We start from the raw sequence: 22743 nt of genomic DNA, 5'->3' as shown, positions 1-22743 counted from the left end.
AACTGAGGGTGTTAGTCTGTGGAACAACTGTGATGACGAGCTGAATGCAACACTACATTTAAACTAAAAAAAAACTCTTCAGGAATAAAATATTGAATAGATATGAGCTGGAGCAGTGACTTTCTTTTTTTCTGCTTTTCTAATTTTCTATATGGTTATTTCTTGGCTGATGGTCTTGGTTAATCTGTTCCCATTATTTTTGTTGTTGTTTTGTCTAAAAAATGTTTTTTGGCCAACAAGTCCAACATCATACACTGATTGATGAAAACATTTTTATTTTTCTGTGAATAATGCACAAAAATAAGAAGGGGTAGGACCAGAAAAGTTTTTAACTTCTTCCTATCCCTTTTGAACATGAACTATATTATTTGAGTTATTTATTTGTTGCTATGGATCCATAGCATTTGTTTGTTTTGTTTTTTTGTGTTTGTATTTTCTTAACATGTTCAATAAATTGACTAATAATAAAAGTTTAGACTTCAAATACAAGTGCAGGTCATTTTTGCATTCTCCCCGGGGTATGAATCACAGATTTAACTTCAAGTAAAGACGCAGAAATAATGTGATTTCAAATGACACATTGAAAACTGTGTTTTATTCATATAGAAATATGCTCATGTTTTACATAACTTTGTAGTTACAAATAGTAAAAAGAAAAGAATATTAACGCTGTTAGCATCACGAGGCCTCTCTCGACAAAACGGGAGCGTAGATCTCAGAGAGAAGCCTGATGTTAATGTATGAAATGATAACTCGATACACTTTACAGGCTGTGTGTGCGTGCAGCTTGTTGCTCAGTTAAGAGTGTAAGGGGCTTTGCTAACAGGAGAAGTCTCCATTTCTGTCCATCATGTACCAACGTATGACCGAAGGAGGTCAGAGTGACGAGTCATGTTTCTAGTGCAGAGAACTTAAACATACCTGCTGTGAATTCTCTTCAAATGTAGCACAATGAAGGTAATCAGGGTTACACAGAAATGTTAAAGACCCCAGTGTCTGAGCCTAATTTTTTTTTAATCAGTTCTGTCATGTCGCCTGAATCCATCGTTCTTACTTTTCTTGATCTCCTGAGACACAGTTGAGATTCCCACACAGTTGGGAAGGAGTTCCTAACTACACAAAGTTCCCGAAAATGGACTTAACAACCCCCAAGGGTCTGCCCAGTCACCTCCTTGAGAAAAATAAAACAAGTGCTGGATTGCTCATGGCATTAGCTCTCCACTTGCTTTGTCCTTAAGACTATCAGTACTGTTCACTGCGCCACGTGGTGATAAAACCTTTTAGTCCGCTACATTAACTTCCACAAGAGGAGGCCGGTCCAGCTCAGTTCCTCTCAATTTGCTCAATGTCCAGCTCGCCTCCCAGCTGATACACATCCTTCCTCATGCTACAAAGCCCCGCCCACAGAGACTCACTATCCTTCCCATTGGTCGTCCCGGGCGTGAGGTCGCCGTAGTCTGTGGAGGTCCAGCCCGCCTCCTCAATGGTGCGGTCTGTCGTCGCGTTTCTGGTGATCTGGCCCTCTTTGGTCTGAGTTTGAACATCCAATTCATTTGAGTAGTCGGTGTCGCACTGAGTGAGGCTCCTGAGAGTCGAGAGGGTCCGGCTGGACTCGCAGACGTCCTCTCCTGTGATTCCAGGGCAGCTGAGACTGTGGAAATTCTGAAGTTTCTGTAAAAGGACAGGAGTATGTTGTTGTTTTTTCAGCAGCATATTTCTCAAGGAAAAACAAGCATGCACTTACAACAATTTTTTAAATCATTGGTGGTGTGGGAGACCAAAGCTTGTCTCCATGGTGATGGCATATTTGGTAAAGAAACCAAAACACATTTCCTTTATTTTGGACTATGACCCATGTCCTAACTAGGGCACAAAAACTGAAGGCATCCAGCCTTTATAAAAAACAATCCCTCGACTGTACTAAACTATGTGTTGGTGAGGTCAGAGCTGGACACTGGGCAAAATACACTATATAAAAAAAAAAAAAGAATAGATTTTTGTAGTATAAATTTAGCCTGTCTAACATACTGGAGCAACTGGTAGTTGGACGAGTGAGACTAAGCGGTCTGGACCCAGGCAGAGAGTGGCCAAATAACCCGCAGGCAGACATCACTCATGTAAGCCTTTTGACTCTGCTGGCCTCTCACTGGCACCGCACAATGAACACATACATCTGGGAAAAGTTCCTCAGGCATATCCACATGTGCCAGCACTGCTGCAGGCGAGTCCTGTGACAGCTGTGTGCACTGGAGTAGGTGGGTGGGGGGTGGGGGGTAGCTTTATGACAGGCTTATCCAGCTAATGTGGAGGAGGCAGGACAGCTGCCTCATGCCTCACCGTTGCGGTGTGAGAGCAGAGAGATGTAGGAGAATAAGGCCTCTGTGAAAACTCCTGTCACTTGTGTGCTTACATAATACCCAACAGGCAGGCGGGCTGTCCCGAGACACAGCTCACAGCCAAGTGTGTGAACTATGACTAATCAATAGGTTAAAGATTAATCGACATTGATTTCTTCTGATTAAGTAAGTTGTCCTATTAATAAAATAAAGACAAATAGTCACCTCAGGTTTTAATTGCACAAAGTGTAGTAGTCTACCTCATTTCTGTAGAAACACGTTTTAAAAACTACTAATGGATTTTTTTTCTTATTGTGATCAGAGACGACAGAGGGCTGCAGTAGTCCCATTGAAGATGTTTGCATAATGTAATCATTAAGAATACAAATGAACACATGTGAACTGCACTAAAAACACTGTACAGACGAGACTGGTGGTGAATGTCTTTGGTTTTGCCCGAGTATCATCACACACAAAAGAATTAGACAACTTCATATTGGATTTTTATCGTCAAAGTATTTAGGGTCAATCATCTTGGAGCTATCAAAATACGTCCAACTCCACTAATTGTTGTTGAGGACAAACAGGAGTTGCCATCAAATCTAAAAAATGTGGATGTGGTCATGTGGTCTCCATGTTTGCAGGTCAATGTTTCATGAGTGGACCAACAAAGTGGTCAGGGCTCGGATTAAGGCAGAGAAGAAAATGTCATGTGTAAAGTTATGATCCATGTCTGTGACCTGACAGCGGTGAGAAAGGTCTCTGCGCAGGGCAGCGGCAGTAGATCAAATGAGGCCCTGCTGTTTTTCTTGGCTCTGGTCGAAGCGGGTACATTTGTCAGCACTGGGCCGGTGTCACATTGCTGTCTCCTGCATTCGCACTTGAGTCTCAACCGTCAGGCTTCTGGCCCAGACCATGGGAGCAAACTGATAAGACTGGACTGTAGCAAAAAAAAAAAAAAAGTTCCATTGACTTTAACTACACCAAATATAGCTCACGCAGAGGAAGCAGTTTTCAGGCAGAGAAAACCTTCCAACAACATCACAATGAGAGTCATGACTAAGTACTGCTTGTATCCGCGGATGTCCGCCTCCGTCACCCCCTCAGAACGAAATTGAGAAGAGAGCAGAAAGTCTCCTCATCCATACTGACCTTGACTCTCCGTCAATAAAAGCTGATCGATAGCTCATGGGGCCCAGTTGTGGCAGCAATCCACCCACTGAGCTGAATTTACAGAAATCAATATCTCTTTAACCAACACGCATCTCCCCAGTGCGACGATCCATAACCTCTGCCACAGCTGCTCTACTTCCTGACAGTCATGGAGCCGTAGTGGGCCACGTTTCTCCCCGAGTAAACTACACCGCTGTGTGTGTGAGTGTTTGAGCGTGTGTGGATGAGAGGACACTTTAGAGACACACTAAGCACTGTGAGCAATCTTTGAATAGAAAGGTGACTTTGAATACTGATCGGGTGATACATTTGATGCAAAGTAAAGCCGTCAAAGATGACGAGCAGCAAGTTTTAGTCGAGCAGCGAGAGAGCGTCTTTGCCACTGTGATTTCCTCATGACTCACAGAAACTCAACGTCTGAGTTTTTGAAATATCAGGGGGAAAAAAAACTGAACATTGTCTTCCACAAGTTCCCAAAGATATAAGTTAATGTCTTTAAACATCACTTCTCTCCCACCAAGCGTCCATATGATGAAAAGTGCTTTTACACCAAATGTCACACCTACCCATTCACACACTGATTGCAGAGGTTTCTATGTAAAGTGTCCATCAGTATTAACTAATCCCATTTATACACATACATACGATACGCCGCTGACGAAGCAGCGGGAGTAATTCAGGATTAGGTGTCTTGCCAGAAGACACGTCGTACATGTTGCTGCAGGAGCTGGGGATTGAGCCCCCGACCTTCCAGTTGAGAGACGAACAACATTACCAACAGAGCCACAGCCGAGTACAAGCAGCAACTCTCGACCTTTTTGAAGGTAGAATTAGCAAAAGCAGCTGGCGCGATATTTTTTTGTTAAAGATTTTTCGAAATAAAAAAAAAAAACCTGGAATGTACAAACATCTTTGTGATTCCTTTAAGAGAAAAATGTCAAAAAGAAAGCCTCACAGGTGTAAACACACCATCCAATTCTATTTAGGTGTGTTTAAAAAAAAATCAAAAGCAGCAGTTCCTGATGTTTTGAAGCGAGCCCTTGAAGATCAGATCATATTTTAGAGAAATGTAAAAGCTCATCGCCCCTTAAGAACAAATGGCTATATTCAGAGAGCTTATTGTGATTTCAAAGACGTCTTCCTTCCACCTGAGCTGACTACCAACTTCACAACAGTTGCTTTTAAAAACAGAGGAACAGAGAACACAGTACACAGGCCACATGACACAACCAGAGCTAACAATCAACACCCTGATGTTCCTCTGTAAAAACATTGTCAGAGGCCTCGCCTGAGGCTCTTTTCTTCACGCTGACCTTGTTCCTGTTTGGAGAGTGTGTGGCGTCTGCCTGTCGTGACACAGCAGCACCGTTGTTAAGACACAACTGAACTCTGTGACTTCCTCCGAGGGGGACAGCTCTATGTTTACGATCCGGTTGATGTTTGTGTGAATTTGTACTACGCCTGTCAGTTTTGCTGTTGGACAAAGTGGGAAAAACGCCTTCCAGGACGTTGGGATGACACAGACTGCTGTAACATGGCTGACTTAGAGATAACAATCAGCGCAGGACAGTGACTTTCATAAGATCATTTCTATAATAAAATCAAGCTCATTCGATCTGCTGACTGACTGCTAAATTCCTGCTTTCATTGAATCATAATTTTCCACATAAAAAGGGCTATTTTCTTTGCATCATACTTTTAATTTCAGGTGCAAAACGACACGAACCCACATTGAGGAATTTGATCCTGAACAGACCCGCATGAATGGATGGACGGCCTCCGTTTATTGACAATGCCTGCAGAAACACTTTGAGGTGTGCTGAGGGAGAACAGACACAATGGCGTGACCTTCTTTGGAAGTGTTTGTTTATCCAACATGGAAGGAGCAAATTGCCACAGCAGCAGAATATAACCAGCTAATGTTCATGAGACTGATGGAGCGTCGAGCCAGCAGAGTTTCCAGCTGGCACGACTGTTTTCCTGAGGGGTCTGGTCTCATGCTCCAGACTGTGATCTTTTGGATCACATAAGAGGTTTAAGTTATAAATAAATACCTCATAATTGCTTCTGATTAATTTTAATATCATGCCCATGTGCAGAATTAAATTATTTCTGTACAACATTTATATAAACACAGCTTTGATTTCAAACCAAACAGGCAGAGGTTGCAGCATTTTATGTGACTTTATTATCCTAATTAAATGTTATGCTATGTGTACTGTGAAATACCAACCTGTGTCATCTTGGCCAGGTCCAAAGAAGGCCTCTGTGTGTCAGCAGGTCTTCTGCGCTTCACGCCGATCTTCTTGTCGTTTAGGACACAAGGCTGCGAGCGACTCCTGGCTAGCCCCCCCTGTCCGCCGCGGCGCTCCAGCTCTGGAGTGGAGTCAGGGGAGCTGTTTGGCGAGGGTCCACGAGGCTCAGGGAGGCAGATCTGTTCGTGAGAGAGGTAGAGGGGCTGCTCTGGGGTCTCCGAGGAGAGGGGCGTCAGGCTAGAGAAGGCGGAGGAGCAGGGGGGACGCTGTGCAAAGCAGGGCAGCTCATGGGTGTTAGAGCGGGTGGGGAGGCTGAAGCTGGAGCTGCGCTGCATAGCCGGGAAGCCGAGGGTAGAGTTGGTGACACCGCCACGCTGGACGCTGCCTCCACTGTGGCACCTCCTCTTTTCCACCGTCGTCCACACACGAGAGCCTTGAGGCCGCCAGGTGGAGCGGCAGCCACCCAGCTCGTCCGAGCAAGACAGGGACCTGCACTGCCGCTTGCTAGGGGGGGCGGTAGAGTGCGAGGAGGCCGCCTCGGTCAGGTTTAGATCCTGCAACAAGCTGGTGATTGTGCTCGAGGTGGAGCCCACATCCCAATCCCAGTGGGTAGATGTCTTGTGCACCTCCGGCAGGACATCCCACAGGCTCTCCAGGCTGGTCCCAACTGGCCTCTGCTGTATGGAGCAGCTGTGACCCACCTCGTGCCAGCGGCTCGTCTCTGCAAGAAAACGACCACATCCATTTGAACAAAAAGCCTTGAACATATGAGATGATAGACAAGATTCTTCCCTAAAAAAAACCTGAAATATTCATAGAAATTCTGCACAACAAGACTCCTGAGGTCTTAAAATGCTAAAATGGTCAATTTGATTGGTTGGTTTTTTAATGCATTACAAAATCTTAAAGGAAAGTTTTCAACTTGTAGCTGAGGGAAATATGAGCGTGTGTGTGTGTGTGTGTGTGTGTGTGTCAGTCATAGCAGCCAACTCAATCCTAATTTGTATGCTGCTTTTTGATATGCACTGACATGAACATCAAGATAGACCAAAGTGCATGCCAAATGGATGAATGTTTTTGCGTCAAACTAGGCTCCCCACACAAGACTGTAAATCTTGCAGGAAATGAGACATGACTTTGTAGAATCTCCCTTCTCTTAACACATTCATTATTCCATCAGTAGAGCCCTCATAACGACTGCTTGAGGGCTTCATTTTATTTCATAGTGTCAAAAGGAATTTAAAAAAAAGGTCCTCAGTTTTAGGATGCAGGGATTTTTACACATGTAATTTTTGGAGGATGTATTTAAAAAATAATCATAGGAATTCAGATCTTGTGTGCAAACTCTCTCAGAGGAACAAAATAATGTGAGAATCACCTTAGGTATGCATTTCTGAGACGCAATCGTCCCAAATTTAGGGAGAAAAAGCAGAAAGGTTCTATAGTAACGAGAGGTTAAATTCAACCTCAACAGAGATAACATCCCTGACAATGCTCCAGTCTGGGTCAGTGCGATGATGCCAGCATGTGTACTTGGTATTGACACTACTCACTGCTTTGCGTAATTGGCACTAAAAATAAACTCTGTCCCCCAGGCACTGCTTTAGTGTCACAGTCTGTAAGCACAGCTTACTGGGAAAGGAAACAGAGCTCAATGTCTAACTGACTCGATATCAAACCTCACATCTGCTGGAGTTGATCTTGATAACATGTCAATAACCCATCATAAAAGCCTGGATCCATTATTTGCCATCACTGATCAACTCCACAGCATTGCCGGGAAAGCACCTGTTATTGCCACAACAGAAACTCCCTTGAATCACTGAATGGGTCAGCCAACTGAACTGGTCAGTCAACTCTGAGTCAGATACCAAACATCGAAGCCACTGCCCACCCCTGGTATGCAAAAAGTCTATTCTTCTCTGCTCGAGATAAAATCCCCAAAATACCATCTACAGTACACGGGTAGGGTGAGGAACAAAGGGCAGTGTTAACAACACCTACTGCGACTGCTGTGTTCTGCCAGTCTTGCACACTCAAAGCCAAGTTACTCGAGGACAGACTGCCATTTAATCTAACAAAACAAAAATTGTAAACACACTTACTCATACTTGCTGGGTAAACTAAGGTTATGTCCCTTCACAGTCCGATCCAAATTTCAACTTAAGGACAACATGTCTGCAACTTTGCACACACACAGGAGTGCAATGAGATCCCAGCCAATGATAAGCCGCTAACACACACAGTCATTAACGTACATTCATCTTCAGCAGAAACACCTGTCAGACATGTTCCACATAACGTTGTGTGACTGCAGACCAGATGCAGCAGAGGCTGGCTTGCTGCCTATAATTTCTCAGAAATGTTACAAAAAGACAGGCACTACCGAACAACTGCTGTCGCCCAAACACGTGGCAAGCTGCAGTAGACCTTTGCATGTACGAACGTACTATGTTCATGGAACTTAACATTGACAACCACGGTCTTAAAAAAAAAAAAAAAAAAAAAAAAAGGGAATAAAGTGTCTGACAAAATTACAAAATAAAACATTAGATGTGACCCTCATATGTTTCTTTACTGTATTATAAATAGCAAAGTTAGAAACGTATTTAATCTAGGAACCCATCAGATGCTGTCCAACAACAATACAGCCCATTGGGGCGACAATAAACTTCCTGTGCCTTCAGATTCTGTATTTTTAGTGCAGATTCTGTAAATGAGTCAGTATTTCTGTAACATGTCTGTGTAAGCCCACTGAGGACCATTTTACACCAATAGAGAATTCAAAGGAATATGCATCAACATGTAAAAGAACAATTCTATACAGTTACATTTACAGTGTTTGACTGACTCCCCACAAGTTTTACCGCTCAATTACTACTTTTTTTTTTTTTTTCATTCTTATACTGAAATGAAAGATTGCAGACTCTTACCCATGAGTCCACAAGAGAAAAGTGCAGTCCCCTGGGTCATGGTCTGTGCCTGGAACTGGAACTGCAGAAATGCAAGAGATAGCCAGAATAGGTCAGTTGCCAGTTTCCAGAAAATCCCGTAACATATAAAGCAGATTCTAGCAAGAACAATTTCATAAGGAAAACCCCTCCCCTAGAAAGTCAAAGTTCTTGAATAAATAGTCCAAGAGGTGAATGCTATAACATATTTTTGGCTGATAGACGACACATCAACAGAGATTTCCACCATAAATGCCCCTGATTGACACTCAGCCTTACTAAATGATGACTCTATTCCACGAGGCTAAAAAGACAAACACAGTCCACATTAGTAAGGGGATTTCTCCCTCTGTGCTGGCAGAAAGAAGCCTTCTACTGCATGTGTGCTGATTAGAAAATGAGTCAGAGTGGCTCGACCAAATGGAACTAAAACACTCCGTTGTCATTTTGAGTAAAATAAATGGAACATGACAAACGCCCTGCTGATAACAGTTGGGAGCTATTATCATGCAATTATTGGTTAACTGTGCAATAAACGTCCCTTTTTTCATATCTTCAATATCCAAATACTTCTGTTGACATCACATCCTGACATTCATGGAGGAAACATGTGAAATTCCTACAAATTTGACTCAGGGGAAGTGAAAGTCAAGTTTGAGCTCCTATTAAAGATGAATGAAAATAGGAAAATATAAAAAAGAGAACTGGCACTAGTTTCTGGATTCAGAGCAACACCATTGACGCCTGTTGGCAAGGCTACATATAAAAACACAAACACCCAAAAATGCTTACACAAGTAGAAAAAAAAACCTCTCACCTGATCCAAATCTGTATTTTTTGAGGTTACATCGTCGACACCCTTCTTTTCCAGTGTTTTCTTGAATATGATCACCATTTCAACCCACATCCTTGTCCCAAGTGGTTCCAGTGAGGGCAGGAAGATCTGGCGGCCATCTTGGCGGGCATAGTGTGAGCGGGCCGGTTTCTCGTTAAGCTTAAGACAGCAGCCCTCGACTCCTGCAGGAATGTACTTCACTCTTCAGCCCGATCCTGAGTGGACACACAGAGATGAGCACGGGATTAGAATGCAGTACATTTCTGACATTCTGCGAACCATATAAGCAGAGAACAATCCATCTGGATTGGGGAGAAAAGATCCACCCCGGGTTTAGACCCTGAAACACGCTGTTAATGGAGAGAAAAACCCAATGCTCTCCTTCAGGTTCATGGAGGGCGGAGGCTGGATTCACAGCAGTTACAATGGATTCTTCTACCAACACAAAAAAAAAACACTACTTTCACCCGAATCTCAGTCTATGAGCTGTACGCTCCATATACATTAAACAATTACTGCTTAATATGTTCATCCTGATAAAGAGTTTTGAAGCCATGAGCAGGAGATAGAGCTGCTTTGTACATTGACGTAGTGTCTTTGGCAATGTTCTGGAGAATCGGCTGAAAATGCTGCTAAGCAGTAGATTAAGCTGCAGGTGGTTTGAGTAATTTCACACCATTGTAACCAAACTGTAAAGAGCTAGTGCACTCCATGAAGGAGTTGGTTACAAACCTAAGAGGTACGTGTCCACCTAAAGGCATTAAGAAAGACAGACTTTTGGCAGATTTCACTGTAAAACCCTCAAGTAAATCTCAACAATGTTTGATATACAAACACCTAACTGTTTGGAATCTGACGATACTCTGGCACTCTTGCAAACCTGCTCAAAAGTGAAAGATAGAAATAGGAAACTCAAGAGAGGTATGTCGGTGGTTTGACAGACTCCTTTAATGCTCATTTGATTGAGCAAACATCACCACTTCACTTTGATTTGCAAGGCGTCGCCTTGGTTTCATATGCTCCTCTGTAAATTCACTTCCGTGAGGCCTTATCACCAAAACATGAACTCTATAGCTTGTTTTGTTCAAGTCTATCCATGTGGAGGATTATCAGTCATCCGAGTGAGCAAGTTTCCTCAAAGTGTTCCACACTGGAGCGCACAGAGAAGGGAATAGAGCAAAGTCAAAGTTGTGTAATTGAATACTCAGGGGCTGGCTAGGAATAGCTGACCTTGCGGTTATCAAAACAACCCTCCTTGCATTAGTGCTGCACCACAGTTACAGTGAAACAGCTGATTGGCCACAGATGTAAATCTAGGTAATCGTTACAGAGTTTTTACTAACCAAGGTAGGAAGTTAAAAAAGAGTACATGGGACGCAAGACGGTGTAAGGATGCCTGCAAGGTCAGAGGGTGTCCATCTGTTTGAACGACAGAACAACTGTAAGCACAAAAAAGGGGGGGACAAAAAGATACAGTGTACGTGGGACAAAAGAGGGCCCTGTGCAGAAGATGAGACACCGTGGGAAACAAAAGAGACGACATCAGAGGTTGAGGGCGGTTGGGTGGAGTGTGTGTGTGTGTGTGTGTGATGGCAGAGGGACAACGGCATCACAAGACCCCGAGGGAGCAAACATACAAGAGGAGGAGGTGTTTGCATTGAGCATGTGATTTCCATTACCGACACTTATCACGTCAGGAAAAGAAGTTAAACACAAGGGTGTTTTCAGCGGCGTTCCATAAGAAGAGGTTCAAGGGACGCCTGTGGCCTCAAAAGAAATGAACTGAACTGATCAAAGCTTGGAAATGTGCCTATAAAGTGTGTGACCATTGACCACACCAATCTGTGTTTTACAGCAGAGGTATCTAGGGACTTTCTGGGGGTAGAGGAAGCAGTTGTTTATATGCCCTTAATGGCTCAGTGATGGATGCAGATGGCATTGACACAGAAAGAAAAAAAGCTCGCCCAAAACGATCAAATTGGTAAAGTCAAGCAAAGCCAAACTAAAAAGGATAGTATGTGAGGTTTTTTTTTTTGCTGAGAATAATGGAAAACTGTAGCCTTTAACTCTGGACTTTGAACTGTAAACAACATCTAGAACCTCTCGTTAAAAGAGACTAACACAAATTGTCATCCTTCTCATGTTAAGGCATTACGTTTTGTATCCCATAAATCTGTTCTGAGTGCTTTAAATGGGCGAGGTTTATAACATAATTGTAAACATTCTTCAGCTCCATGACATAAGTTGAACACGCCAATTATAAAAGACAGGCCTAGCGCCACAGCCTTTTCTAAAGCAGGCTTGACAGTTTGTGAATAGAAAACACGTTGCGAAGGAAAGCCTGCTTTTTCTTGTATGGACAAAGCTGTACAGCACATTTCAGCTTGACTTTTAAGGCTTAATGGATGCACTCACCTCCAAACTGAAGGCTGTGTTCAAAGATGCAGATGAAGCTTTAATTTGCCAAAACATCCATCTTGAATTTCACCAAAAGGAGTGAAACCCCTCCTTCTTGCGTCAAAACCCAAATCAACTCCATAATGATGCCTGTGTTATCTGGAATCAGTGGGAGCCTCTATGCTTCTGCAGCCCGATAGCTCTTTTATCTGGGCTGGTGGTGGCAGCAGCAGCCGCCGTCACAACTGAGAGGTCTAATCTCTGAGAAGGGGAAGAACGTTGCGCGGCGTTTCCCTCAGACATGGCTTTCCATCACATGCAAGCTGGCTGCTGACTGACTGCTACAAAGTCTGCAGTGACAGCGGCCTTGTGAAAAAAAAAAAAAAAAAAAAGAAGACAACAACGCCGCCTTGGACGGGCTGATGGGACACCGCACATCCTTTGTGGTCACCGAAAGGCTTTCAAGCATCGTTGCTTTGGGCTGTCAGAAATAGCAAGCTATTGCATGGCCTTAAAAGAGCGCTAGATAGGATGAGGGAGGAAACCACAAAGTAGATTGGGTCAAAAGTAAAGCGGAGGCCTGCTAGAGACAGACTCAACATCCAGAGGCATGTGCAGAACTTGCTCTATTTCTACACAAGATCAGATACAGGAGTACATTTCTAGAGGACACTAAGAAGTCTCCAGAACAAATATAAACTGTCAGCTTAGCCATTAAAAAAGGCATCTGAACTGTGGTCACCCATTAAAGCTGTGTTTCCCAATTAGAGCAGCTTTTCCATACATTGCTCAGACTGTAATCCCACTGGTTAGGCCAACATTACATAAGGATTTGGCAGCTTTGTGTCTGACTGACAATTAGAGCTAATACTAATCCATTTTAGAACACTTGGACAGCTGGTGGAAAAGCAAAACTGTTTGATATCATTCTCGAAACTTACTTACATATTGGCTATTGAGCAATGCAACAAGATTGTATGTATTTCGCATGCCCTTTAATGGTTATCACACATGCTTATACGTTCGTATCAAAGCTACCATTAGTAAAATGGGAAACAAAACTAGGCATAATAGCTTTGTAGCGATGTTAATGATTTACATTTCAGGGCATCCTTCTTTGACGTTTGGATGGCAGTCAGATCCGTTTCCCTCTCTGAACAATCCCAGGATTGTGACCGTCTCTGTAATCCGAGCATCTGCCGAGCACCTGAGAGTCTTAGACGACCCAACTTGAGGGATTTGTGCGATTCTACTTCACTGTACAGCTAGAAGAAGGAATGCTGGGTAAAATCCCTTTGGATCCAAAGATTCCCTCTGAGAAAATATGCACGTTTCTGAAAAAAAACTTGTTTCCCCTTAGCTTTTGGCATTTAAATCTTTGGGTGTCATGGTTTGCAGAGAATCCATATTTTAACTCCCCAGGTTCTCATGTAATGACGGTAGGCGTGTTGACAGAGCATGTCGTAAATAGCAGACAGACACGCAAGGCTCATGAAGGGCCATTAATTGAATGACAAATTGGCAAACCAGTTCTGCTTTTTCTGCAGCTGTGCATCATTTTCACAGTGAATATTCAACATTTTTAAACCCAAAACTTTCATTTCTGGGGGATGGGGGTGTCGTCATTAATTAATAGTCACAAAGGGCAGGTGCCACCACATTTCGCCACGGCTGCCTGACTCAAAAGAAGTTTATGAAAACTCATTGTATGCTGCCGGCTAGCCCACAGCTGTCTGCATGTTCACAGAAATTAGAGCGATGTCAAACAGGAGGCACACTCTACATGTAAAGCAGCTCGTGAATTGTCAGAAATAAGCATGGCTGCTTAGCTTCAATAGTTGCTTATCAGGCTCAGTAGAGGGCCTGGGGTACAGCCAAGGTCTCACAAGCATGCAGCTGCCCACTTACCATAAACACAAAGGCTCAGCATGGCTATGCATGGCAGCCAAGGAGGCCTACGTTTTCAAGCAGGCCTGCTGTTTAATTATCTCATACATAATCACTCGCACTGTATACATTTTGTCCGGAACAAGAGCTTTGTTGAGCGCTGTAATCGAGGCTTTCAACACACCTGTCTGAGTAGGGAGAAATGCAGTCCACTTGAATGCTAAATCTAACAAAGTATTTTAATTACAAAGAAACATATCCCAATCTTGCAGAAAAATAACATTGCATTTTGTGGGGGGGAAAAAAAGTCACATTAAAGTGGATAAAACCTTGTAAAAATTTCAAGCCAAATTAAGAATGGAGGGGAAAGAGCCCTCTTGAGTTTTATATGCTGGAATTCATCCATCCCCCAACACTGACCATATGCACTCATGAAATGAGTGATGTTAAAGCCAGGGAAGAACTTTTTTCCCCTCAGATAAGTCTATAAACAATATCATAACACTGACTTTACAATGCACAGGAACAGAGAAAGCCTTGTAATGTCAAAATAGTCTATCTGATATTAACAAGGAAAGAGGAATCAGCTGCAAACTCTGATAGGAAGCCTCTTTTGTACTTCAGCTAAAGCTGCCCAACAGTTTTTTTTTGTTTTTTTTCTCAGATGATTTTGCCAGCCCTCCAGGTGGATGCCTCTCAGTTTCAGAGGGGGGGAAAAAAAAGAAAAGCCCTGAAAACTGAGCTTACCCAAGTAACCAGCACAAACAGTCCTTTAAACCCCCTTTTCCAAAATCCCTCATGAAAGGGAAATGAGTTTGGCAAAGAAACTGGTGTGACGGGAGCTCACAGAATGTTACACGCAGACTACAGAGCAAACAGGATTTGAACTGAGCAGAAGGGCCACAAGGAGCCGATGTGAAAAAAATGAAATATACATGCACACAAGTTAAATCACAAAAAAAAAAAACGTCCCCTTGTAAAACTTGTAATTTATGCATGTTCGAGACACTTGTGATCTTAAGCAGCCAGACACTGAGGAGTTCAGGTTTAACAAGCTGCTGTGTTTATGATGCCACAGAGCAACAAACTGCAGAATCTGCTGGACTGTATGTCAGCCAGCCATGTCTTCATACCTGAGGGGAAGGTTAGCTAGATAAAGATAAAGACAACATTCCTCAGCAACGGCACAAACTGTAACAGTACAACAGAGGATGACATGACCGACCAGCCACTAAACAATGTGGTGTCAGGTATAAAAAGGTATGCACTCATTACCAATTCAAAGTGTGCTAACAAAGTATAAAACAGCACTGACCTATCCTGCCATGCATGGGTAAAATCCCACTTTGAGATCAGAGTGTTTGTGCTTCAAAGCTAGCCAATTCACATAAAATGCTTCTGATCCAAGGAAGGTATTTTCACTTGGCCAACTAATCTGGCTGAGTTTAAGACAAACAGGTCAAGCATACTTTCTGGGCTCAAATGTAGACGATCAATGGATGATTCTGACATTTACAAAAAAAAAGCTGGTAACTAAAAGTTTCTAAGCTTGTTTTAATACTTACATTTCATCATAAGTATGCCTTTGTCAGCCATCGGAATAGCATAAAAGACGTGATAAAAGAGGAATGAATCAGCTTTTATGTAAGTAATACCCCAGAAAAGACAGAAGGGACAAAGCCAAGGCTGTAACCATGAGGAAAAGTTGCTAAGCTAACTAATTGGAACAAAGAAGACAACTTTATTAAACGTCACTAAAAAATAAGTCACATACTTCCAAAGTACAAGAGAGAATCACACTTGCCACTTTATAAACTAGCTTCCTAAGTTAGCTTGCACAAAAACGTATTATTAGACTCAAGAACTACAACTCACAATTCATTGCGGTGAGCGCCTCGGATATCCAACAACACCACCGGGTTGCTAGTTAGTTAGTTTCGCTGGACCATGTTGACTTTTTTTTTCTTTCTTTCTTTTAGCAGGACAGGCAGAACAAGGCAGGAAGTAAAGCGAGCAGGTCACCTCACGTCCTGCTCCAAGCAGCTCCTGCAAACTACAACATTACCCCAGTGCTCTACTGTCCAAGATTGCACGCTAATGAGCCTGTGACAACATACATGGGCGATGCCACTTTTGACAACGGGAGAGGGGTGTCCGCTAAGTTTCTTACACCTCTTTAGCTTTCAGTTTTACGTTAACTGTTAATGTTATGTCTCTTATCTAATCTGCGTGTCACATCAAACGACAAATTGTGTGGGTTAATTTATTTACTTTCTACAATCGACGAACTTTTGTAAAAACTTCCACCCTCTAGTCGTGTAAGTAGTGGTATGATCGACCCTGCAGTAATGAAAAGTAATCAAAGTTTTGAGCTGTGCATATATAGACACAAGGTACTTTCACAATATACAGTGGTGTAACGTGATAACTTTCCATCTGTGTGTGGCCTTTTGAGCGAGATTCAGGAAGACAGAGAGGATCTATGATATATTTACACTGATTGTTCCCCCTCACTGAATTTCACTTCCAGTACAATAAGGGTTAGTCTTGTAAAAAAAAAGGACATCATGAACAGATGTCCCCTTTCCAGAATGTAAAATGTGGCTTCTGGGTTTGTTGTCTATATATAGTTTATTATACACATTTTGCAATAAGTGCTCACATGTTCCCCTGCAAATGATCTCTTCTGATTACCTATAAAATCTATCCAACAAGCAGAGTTTTAACTGTATTTTTCTGATTCATTCTCATTTATTACACTAAGCCCAGAGGAGATACAAAGAATGAGCAGCTAAGCAAAAAGCGAACATTAAAGACAGGTTTCTTTTTTTCATCATGTGTATCAACTTGCTACCTACTATTTTCTAACACAGAGTGAGTCAAAGCCTTAAACATGTATAGCTGCTAAAAGCCTAATTTAATCATGGCAATCACTTAACAAAAGTAGGGGAACTTGTTTTTTTTTGTAACATCCACAAAATCTGGACCAGAAAAAATGTTAAAACAAACATACTTCATAAGCAGGATTTTGAGTTCATGTATTTTAGGAGGGGTTGAAGTGAACACGCGGGGCCTCAAACGGGTGGGGAGCTGAATCTCACCCCTGGCAGACACTATTGTTAATCAAGGAGTAACATCTGTTGTGTGCCACTAATCTCCCCCAGACTGTCCTCCTCGGTTTAAGACTGTCTGCCTTTTGTGTTAAAGGGCACAGTGGATTTGTCTCCTCCAATGTGTGGGCTACAGTATGGGGGGGTGACACTTTTTTTTCTGTTGTACTTAAACCCCAGTAGCTGTCGGAAGGGTGAGAGATTTAGCAAAGAAATACAGAATAGGAGAGGGGCAACCTTGCATGTTTTGTATTCCTGGAAGGCACAGATCTTCAGGAAAAAGATGAACAAAACAGCTCACCGTGGAAAAGTAGGATTCAGGCAATTCAACAAGTTTTGCTACATGTGCTGTGACTGTCAAAACCATAGGGGGCAGTATCCACCAATCATAATGATGCAAGAGTAAACTGAAACATACCAGCTTTTGTAAGTTTAAGAAACTAACAAGCTGTGATTTCTGTGTTTAGTCATTTAATTTTCATTTGTTCATGCCCCTATAGCAAACATATGTTTAACAGTAAATAGGAAGTGAGCTTCCAACTCCCAGTACTGAGACCCCATGCAGAATGCTGTATGCCATCTGTGGTGCACACTGGCCACAGACAGATGGCTGTTACAGGCTCCTGTTACAGGAGCCATCTCTTTTCAACGTTAATGAACCTAACAAAATTCAACATTTTATGATTTAAGAGTCATTAGTTTTACTTTCTTGACTTTACTTTGTTTTATTGTGAACCACATCCAGTCAACATTTTACTCTGCTGAAAATGTACCAGATTTTTTTTTTTCAAATTGAGTTCTAGGTTTTATAATGAATGGCAGTAGTAGTAGTATTTGTGTTGGGATTCACAAGCTTTGTACAAGTGCACAAACCCTAAGTCTGTATTCATCTTTATTCAAGTTATGTTATGCCAACATGGTGACACTTGAGGAAAAGAAAAACACTGACACCATTTGTCAAAACTCAGAAGTACATGTAAGCCTTCATGATTTTGTTTTAGTTGTTTAAATGATTCTCTGGCCTATACAAAGGAAGTACTGTAACTACACTCAGAATATATTAAAAAAAATAACAGCATATGGTTTTCATGGAACTTCATCTAAGTTTCATTGCTTCTCATCTATCCCACTAATCCCCGCCTATAATGTTTATAGCCAAGTTAATTGAACTGGCACATCCCTGTGGGTTTTGAAGATTCCTTCTAAAGAGGCTCAAAAGCAGTGTGTTTGCCGGAGCATGCACATCGCTAAATCCTCTGCAGCATCTGAAAGACATGCAGCTGTTCTTCCAGTTATGGCTGATGGGCATAGAGCTCAGAACAAATCTGTTTTCCAAATGTACAAGATAAGTACAATGACATATACATTTAGATAATTTAAGTCAACTTCTTACGAATTAAATATGTAGCGCTAAGAAACACCTTTTAAGTCAATTAGAAGTAGGAGAAGACAAACGTCCCTTATGGCTCAAATGTTCTGCATTCAAAACTAAAGACAAGGTCAGACGAGTAAAATGCCCTTAACTCATTAGAAATGTCCCATTCAGGTCATTGTTTTGATGTATAGATTGATTATATTATCATTGCTGACGTATCATCATCAGTCTAGGCAGCCTATTAAGGTCGTAGGAGGTCAAGCTGGAGCTCATTATAGGATAAAAGCAGTGTTGGGTATTCTGATGCTTTGGTAGCAATACAATAATGTACAAGTCCTGCATTCAAAATCGCTCTTACATAACTTCCATTACCAAAGACAGTGGTCTGAGTGAAAACAACCACCTCTTAGTGGTATATTGTAACATAGTATATGTATTATATTTTAATTACTGATCCAGTGATGTGTAACAGTGGTGTTTAACGCTGTAACCCAACATTATTTACTTTCAGGCATCTCATTACGGGTTTTTTATGCCAGAGGAAATCTCATTTGATACGTGTATGAAACGCTGTCACATGAATCTGCAGGATCAAAAAGGACAATGTGAATAAAGAACAAGTGTGAATAGAATAAAATGGGCATAAGTAAGGTGTAAGTGCCTTCCATTTTTAAATGTCTTTACTTTTCATCTGAGGTCAGTTATATTTGGTGAAGTTAACCTCAGGTGAACTGCGAGATTTTAAAGAGCTCTTTCTCTGAGATGAAGCCCACCCACGTTTGCAGAAACACAGAGCACATTTGAGGACAGTAATTGGTCTTTCACGGCCGACTGTGAGGAACAGTTTTATTAAGGAACAGTTGCTCAGGAGTCAGTCAGTCGCTTTCCTTTGACACAGTTAAAACACAAAGACTTCTTTTTACTGTTAACAGAGTATTTTTGTTTCAATATTTGAAGTACAGTATGTTACTTGTTTTATTTTGTACCATGTTTTTCTCAGTGCAGTTAAATGTTTTATATTTGTCCCCAAAGTGAGACATTATTACAGTTAATGATTTATGATTAGTTTGCAGTGCAACATGATATTAACAGGATATGTTTCACTAAATCCACAACGGATGTTCAAAGTACTTGTTGTAAACTTTTCTTGTACATAAGTTACATCATTCTAACACTTTACATATTTTTCTCTCATAAGTGCTCTCACATTGTTATATAAAAATAACATGACATAAAGTAGCCCCTGTTAAAGGTAGTTGGAGTGACTAATGGTAAGCAGTTTGCACATTTTAGGGGGGGGGGGGATTATGCTCCGTGAGAATCCACCCTTTGGTTCTCCATGTGCGCCTGCACCGACCTCCACAGCGCCCTGATGTTTCCCTCGCCAAAACCTGTCGCTCCTCTTCGCTCTATCAGCTCCAGGAAGAAGGTGTCCTCTTCAAAGATTGGTTTGGTGAACACCTGGAGAAGGTACCTGGAAACAGACAATAACCACCATGTAAGGAAATGGGGACTTTAAGACTCAACAACACTTTAATAATAATAATAATAATAATAATAATTTTAGTTATATAGCACCTTTCAAGCCAGAGGCACAACATGCTTCCTAATAAATAAAAAAATAAAAAGTGGTTGTTGCATGTACTATAGAAATAAACCATCCAGAGCAGTAGAATGGACAAAAATCTTTAAGAAATGAAGTCTGTGTAGAAAGGCAGACATAGAAACTCTCTTTGAGGAGTAACACTGCGCGGAAAGCTGCTAGCCTCAAATGCAAAATCACATCTTTTGATTGCTCCTCACCTTTTATTTTCACTGGGTGTTGATTGTGACGAGGGGTCGTGGTGCAGGTCTGTGTCCAGGAGAATGCCATGCTGCGCCAGCATCTGGGGGTCATGTCCTGCCTCCTCTATCTCTTGCTGTTTTCCCACCTGTCACAATACACAGGATAGGTAAAAAAAAAAAAAGTGAATATCAATCAATCAATCAATCAATCAATCAATCAATCAATTTTTATTTGTATAGCGTCAACTCAATATGTGCATGTTGGGATTACTCATTTGCAAATATAATATCATGTTATTTATGAAAACCTGTTAAAAACAAGTCTGTACTGACAAATTAATACAGGACTCGGGACACTTGTGGTACTTTAAGTCTCCAAAAGTGAGAGAGGTAGAGACTTCAATTATCAGGTCCTGCTTTTTTTGGAATTATTTACCAGTCAGGGTATGGGAGGCATACACCCCTCTACTTCTAAGAGTGGGCTTAAAACGTTTTATAATATTATAATTCTTATAGTTGGTATCATTATTAGTCGTTAATGCTAATACTAGACCTGTTGACTACAGCTGCACCAGGGACTATTATCTCAGTTGTACTTATATTACCATTACTATGCTGTTATTGCTAATATTACATATACTATTATTATTGGCTGTAGCCAAAGGTCAGCATTATCTGCTGTTGTTGCACTGTTTGTTTGTCTCTATCCACCTCACTCTCTTTCTATCCCAAACTCTCAGCCCATCCAGTCGTGGCCCGATGGCTGTTCACCAATCAGTTTGGTTCTGCTCAAAGTTTCGGCCTGTTAAAAGGAAGTTTTTTCCCGTCACTGTTAAAAATATTTGTTTGCAAGTTCACTTTTTGATGGACACATTGCTCTCCTACGCACCTGTTTTTTGAAATGGTTGTGCGTAGGTGTTCTCTGTCTTGTCACTGTTGCCAGATGTTGCCTAAAGCTTGCTTATGGTGAGCTTGTGTTAGGTCTCTGTAAAAGTCTGTTGCAATGTGTTGCAATTATTGAGTCAGTGTTGTACACTTCTATAAGAGTCAGTCAAACCTCAGTGTAGTAGGTGAGAGGAGGGGAGAAGAACTGGACCCCAGCCTCAGCCATCACATGCGCCGTAGAAACAATGTTGTCTGTGTACAGACCAATGTGCTGGATTCCTGGGGCTCTGTGCTTCTCCAAGAAGGTGTCGACCTGATTCCTGCCTGAAAAGAGAGCGCAAACACTCAGTGATTCAGCACGTGTTATATTTGCAGAGATGAAAGAGTTGGAACAGTTGACATTACCTTGTTCAGGCAGAGATTCTGCAATGACAAACTTGCAGTCGGGTTCATTTTTGTTCACAGAGGGGAGAGCGATGCCTGCTTTGCTGCATTTCCAGTACTCCATAGCAGTGAGACGTAGACCGATACCCTCCTGATTTACGACAAAACCTTCATCCACGTCTTCATTACTACTCGGAAAAAACAAAACGTTAAGATTGTTTCTGACATCAAGCAGGAAATTTGAAAATACAACTGCAAATCTTTAAAATGTCTATACTCTCTTACCTCTCAATGAAAAACCTCTGAAACCCAAAGAGCTTCTCATACCACCTCATGACCTGGTGGGTTGTTTTCCTCGGGCAGGCATAAGTTATGTGATCGAAATGTGTGATTGGGCAAGATACATCCTCTTCATTCAGGCTGCCGTCTTTTTCAATGACATCAAACCCAGGCAGGAAGCTCCCCTCATACTTTGTCCTGTCAATAAGTGTGTGGCATACATTCCCCACAATAGATTTCACCACTGAGTAGGTGACATGCCCACTCTCGTCCTGCACAGTTGTGGGAGGCACCAGGAAATTGCAGCCCATTTGGCGAAGAGTTTTGAATGACCTTTCCACATCCTCCACCTCAAAACACACGTTACTTACAGTATCCACTGAGTAATGTGGGCTCACGTCGTAAAGACATTTCGTGGAGGCCTCCTGGTTGTATTTCCCAGCGTTATCCCGGTGTGGACCGGCTGAATATCCGTTTGTGATGCCTTCGAGTTCTTCATTCAACCTTACATCACCCCGAGCTGGTCTCTCATTAACAACGAAAACCGCTGCACCTTTTCTGAAAGCAAGCTGCCTGGACCTGTCGGTTAGTCTGGTTGCAAATAAGTTAAATTTGAATTTAGAGACAAGGTCATTTGCTATTTTTTCAACGTTTGAAACGTGGAGCGAAATGTGGTGTAACCGGCTCAAGTAAGCTGCCATGTTTGGATGTGACGTTTTGACAGGGGGCGTGTCCAACCCAAAACTGTCTTTTGTAAGGATTTTGAATTTTACACAACATATTTGTGAATTTCTACTCTGTGTTCAATAATATTTACAGTCTATTACTCGAATAGCAAGATTAAATCATTAATAATGTTTATATTTTTGTATTATTATGTTTGATTAATCATAAAATCAAATCATGGATGTAACCTAAGGGTCATTAAAAAGATTGAACTAACAAATACTTTGTATCATTAGACCCGCATGCATATACTTTCTAAACTACACTAAGCCTGTTTTTTATCTTCACTTACATAAGGGGAAAGAAAGAAATTACTTTTGAGAAAATAAATAAAAGGCATAACGATTAATACAAATTGTTAAGGA

The 22743-nt window shown here is 41.7% G+C and overlaps 2 protein-coding genes across 3 annotated transcripts; both read right to left on the bottom strand.

Moving 5' to 3' along the window:
- Positions 1-563: 563 nt before the first annotated feature.
- Positions 564-15917, bottom strand: fam53b (family with sequence similarity 53 member B). Of its 2 annotated transcripts, XM_061027621.1 has the most exons (6): positions 15710-15917; positions 10894-10969; positions 9533-9765; positions 8698-8758; positions 5743-6485; positions 564-1671 (listed from the first exon to the last, which is right to left on the bottom strand). In XM_061027621.1, the coding sequence occupies exons 3-6, from the start codon at positions 9620-9622 to the stop codon at positions 1324-1326; spliced, it is 1242 nt and encodes a 413-aa protein (XP_060883604.1). In that variant the 5' UTR covers positions 9623-9765; positions 10894-10969; positions 15710-15917; the 3' UTR covers positions 564-1323. The 2 variants fall into 2 exon arrangements, with proteins under 2 accessions (XP_060883604.1, XP_060883603.1); XM_061027620.1 differs by lacking the exon at positions 10894-10969.
- A 3234-nt stretch (positions 15918-19151) lies between these two features.
- Positions 19152-22364, bottom strand: hpdl (4-hydroxyphenylpyruvate dioxygenase-like). Its single transcript, XM_061028593.1, has 5 exons — positions 21659-22364; positions 21395-21561; positions 21162-21313; positions 20123-20250; positions 19152-19793 (listed from the first exon to the last, which is right to left on the bottom strand). Exons 1-5 carry the CDS (start codon positions 22351-22353, stop codon positions 19625-19627), a joined length of 1311 nt encoding a protein of 436 aa, XP_060884576.1. The 5' UTR covers positions 22354-22364; the 3' UTR covers positions 19152-19624.
- Between the last annotated feature and the right edge of the window lie 379 nt (positions 22365-22743).

Source organism: Labrus mixtus, chromosome 21 (genome assembly GCF_963584025.1).
Source record: "Labrus mixtus chromosome 21, fLabMix1.1, whole genome shotgun sequence".
Taxonomy (NCBI): Eukaryota; Metazoa; Chordata; class Actinopteri; order Labriformes; family Labridae; genus Labrus; species Labrus mixtus.
Note: the sequence above shows the minus strand (reverse complement) of the source record. Positions and strands in the feature narration are given on the sequence as shown.

Coding starts and splice junctions, on each gene's coding strand:
- hpdl (XM_061028593.1), bottom strand. CDS start 22,353: ATGGCAGCTTACTTGAGCCGGTTACACCACATTTCGCTCCACGTTTCA. Junction 20,251..21,161: donor CTCTCACCTACTACACTGAG/GTTTGACTGACT, acceptor GTATTGTGACAG/GTGGGAAAACAGCAAGAGAT. Junction 19,794..20,122: donor ACACCCAGTGAAAATAAAAG/GTGAGGAGCAAT, acceptor GTCTGTTTCCAG/GTACCTTCTCCAGGTGTTCA.
- fam53b (XM_061027621.1), bottom strand. CDS start 9,622: ATGTGGGTTGAAATGGTGATCATATTCAAGAAAACACTGGAAAAGAAG. Junction 8,759..9,532: donor AAAATACAGATTTGGATCAG/GTGAGAGGTTTT, acceptor GCATTTCTGCAG/TTCCAGTTCCAGGCACAGAC. Junction 6,486..8,697: donor TTTCTCTTGTGGACTCATGG/GTAAGAGTCTGC, acceptor GTTTTCTTGCAG/AGACGAGCCGCTGGCACGAG.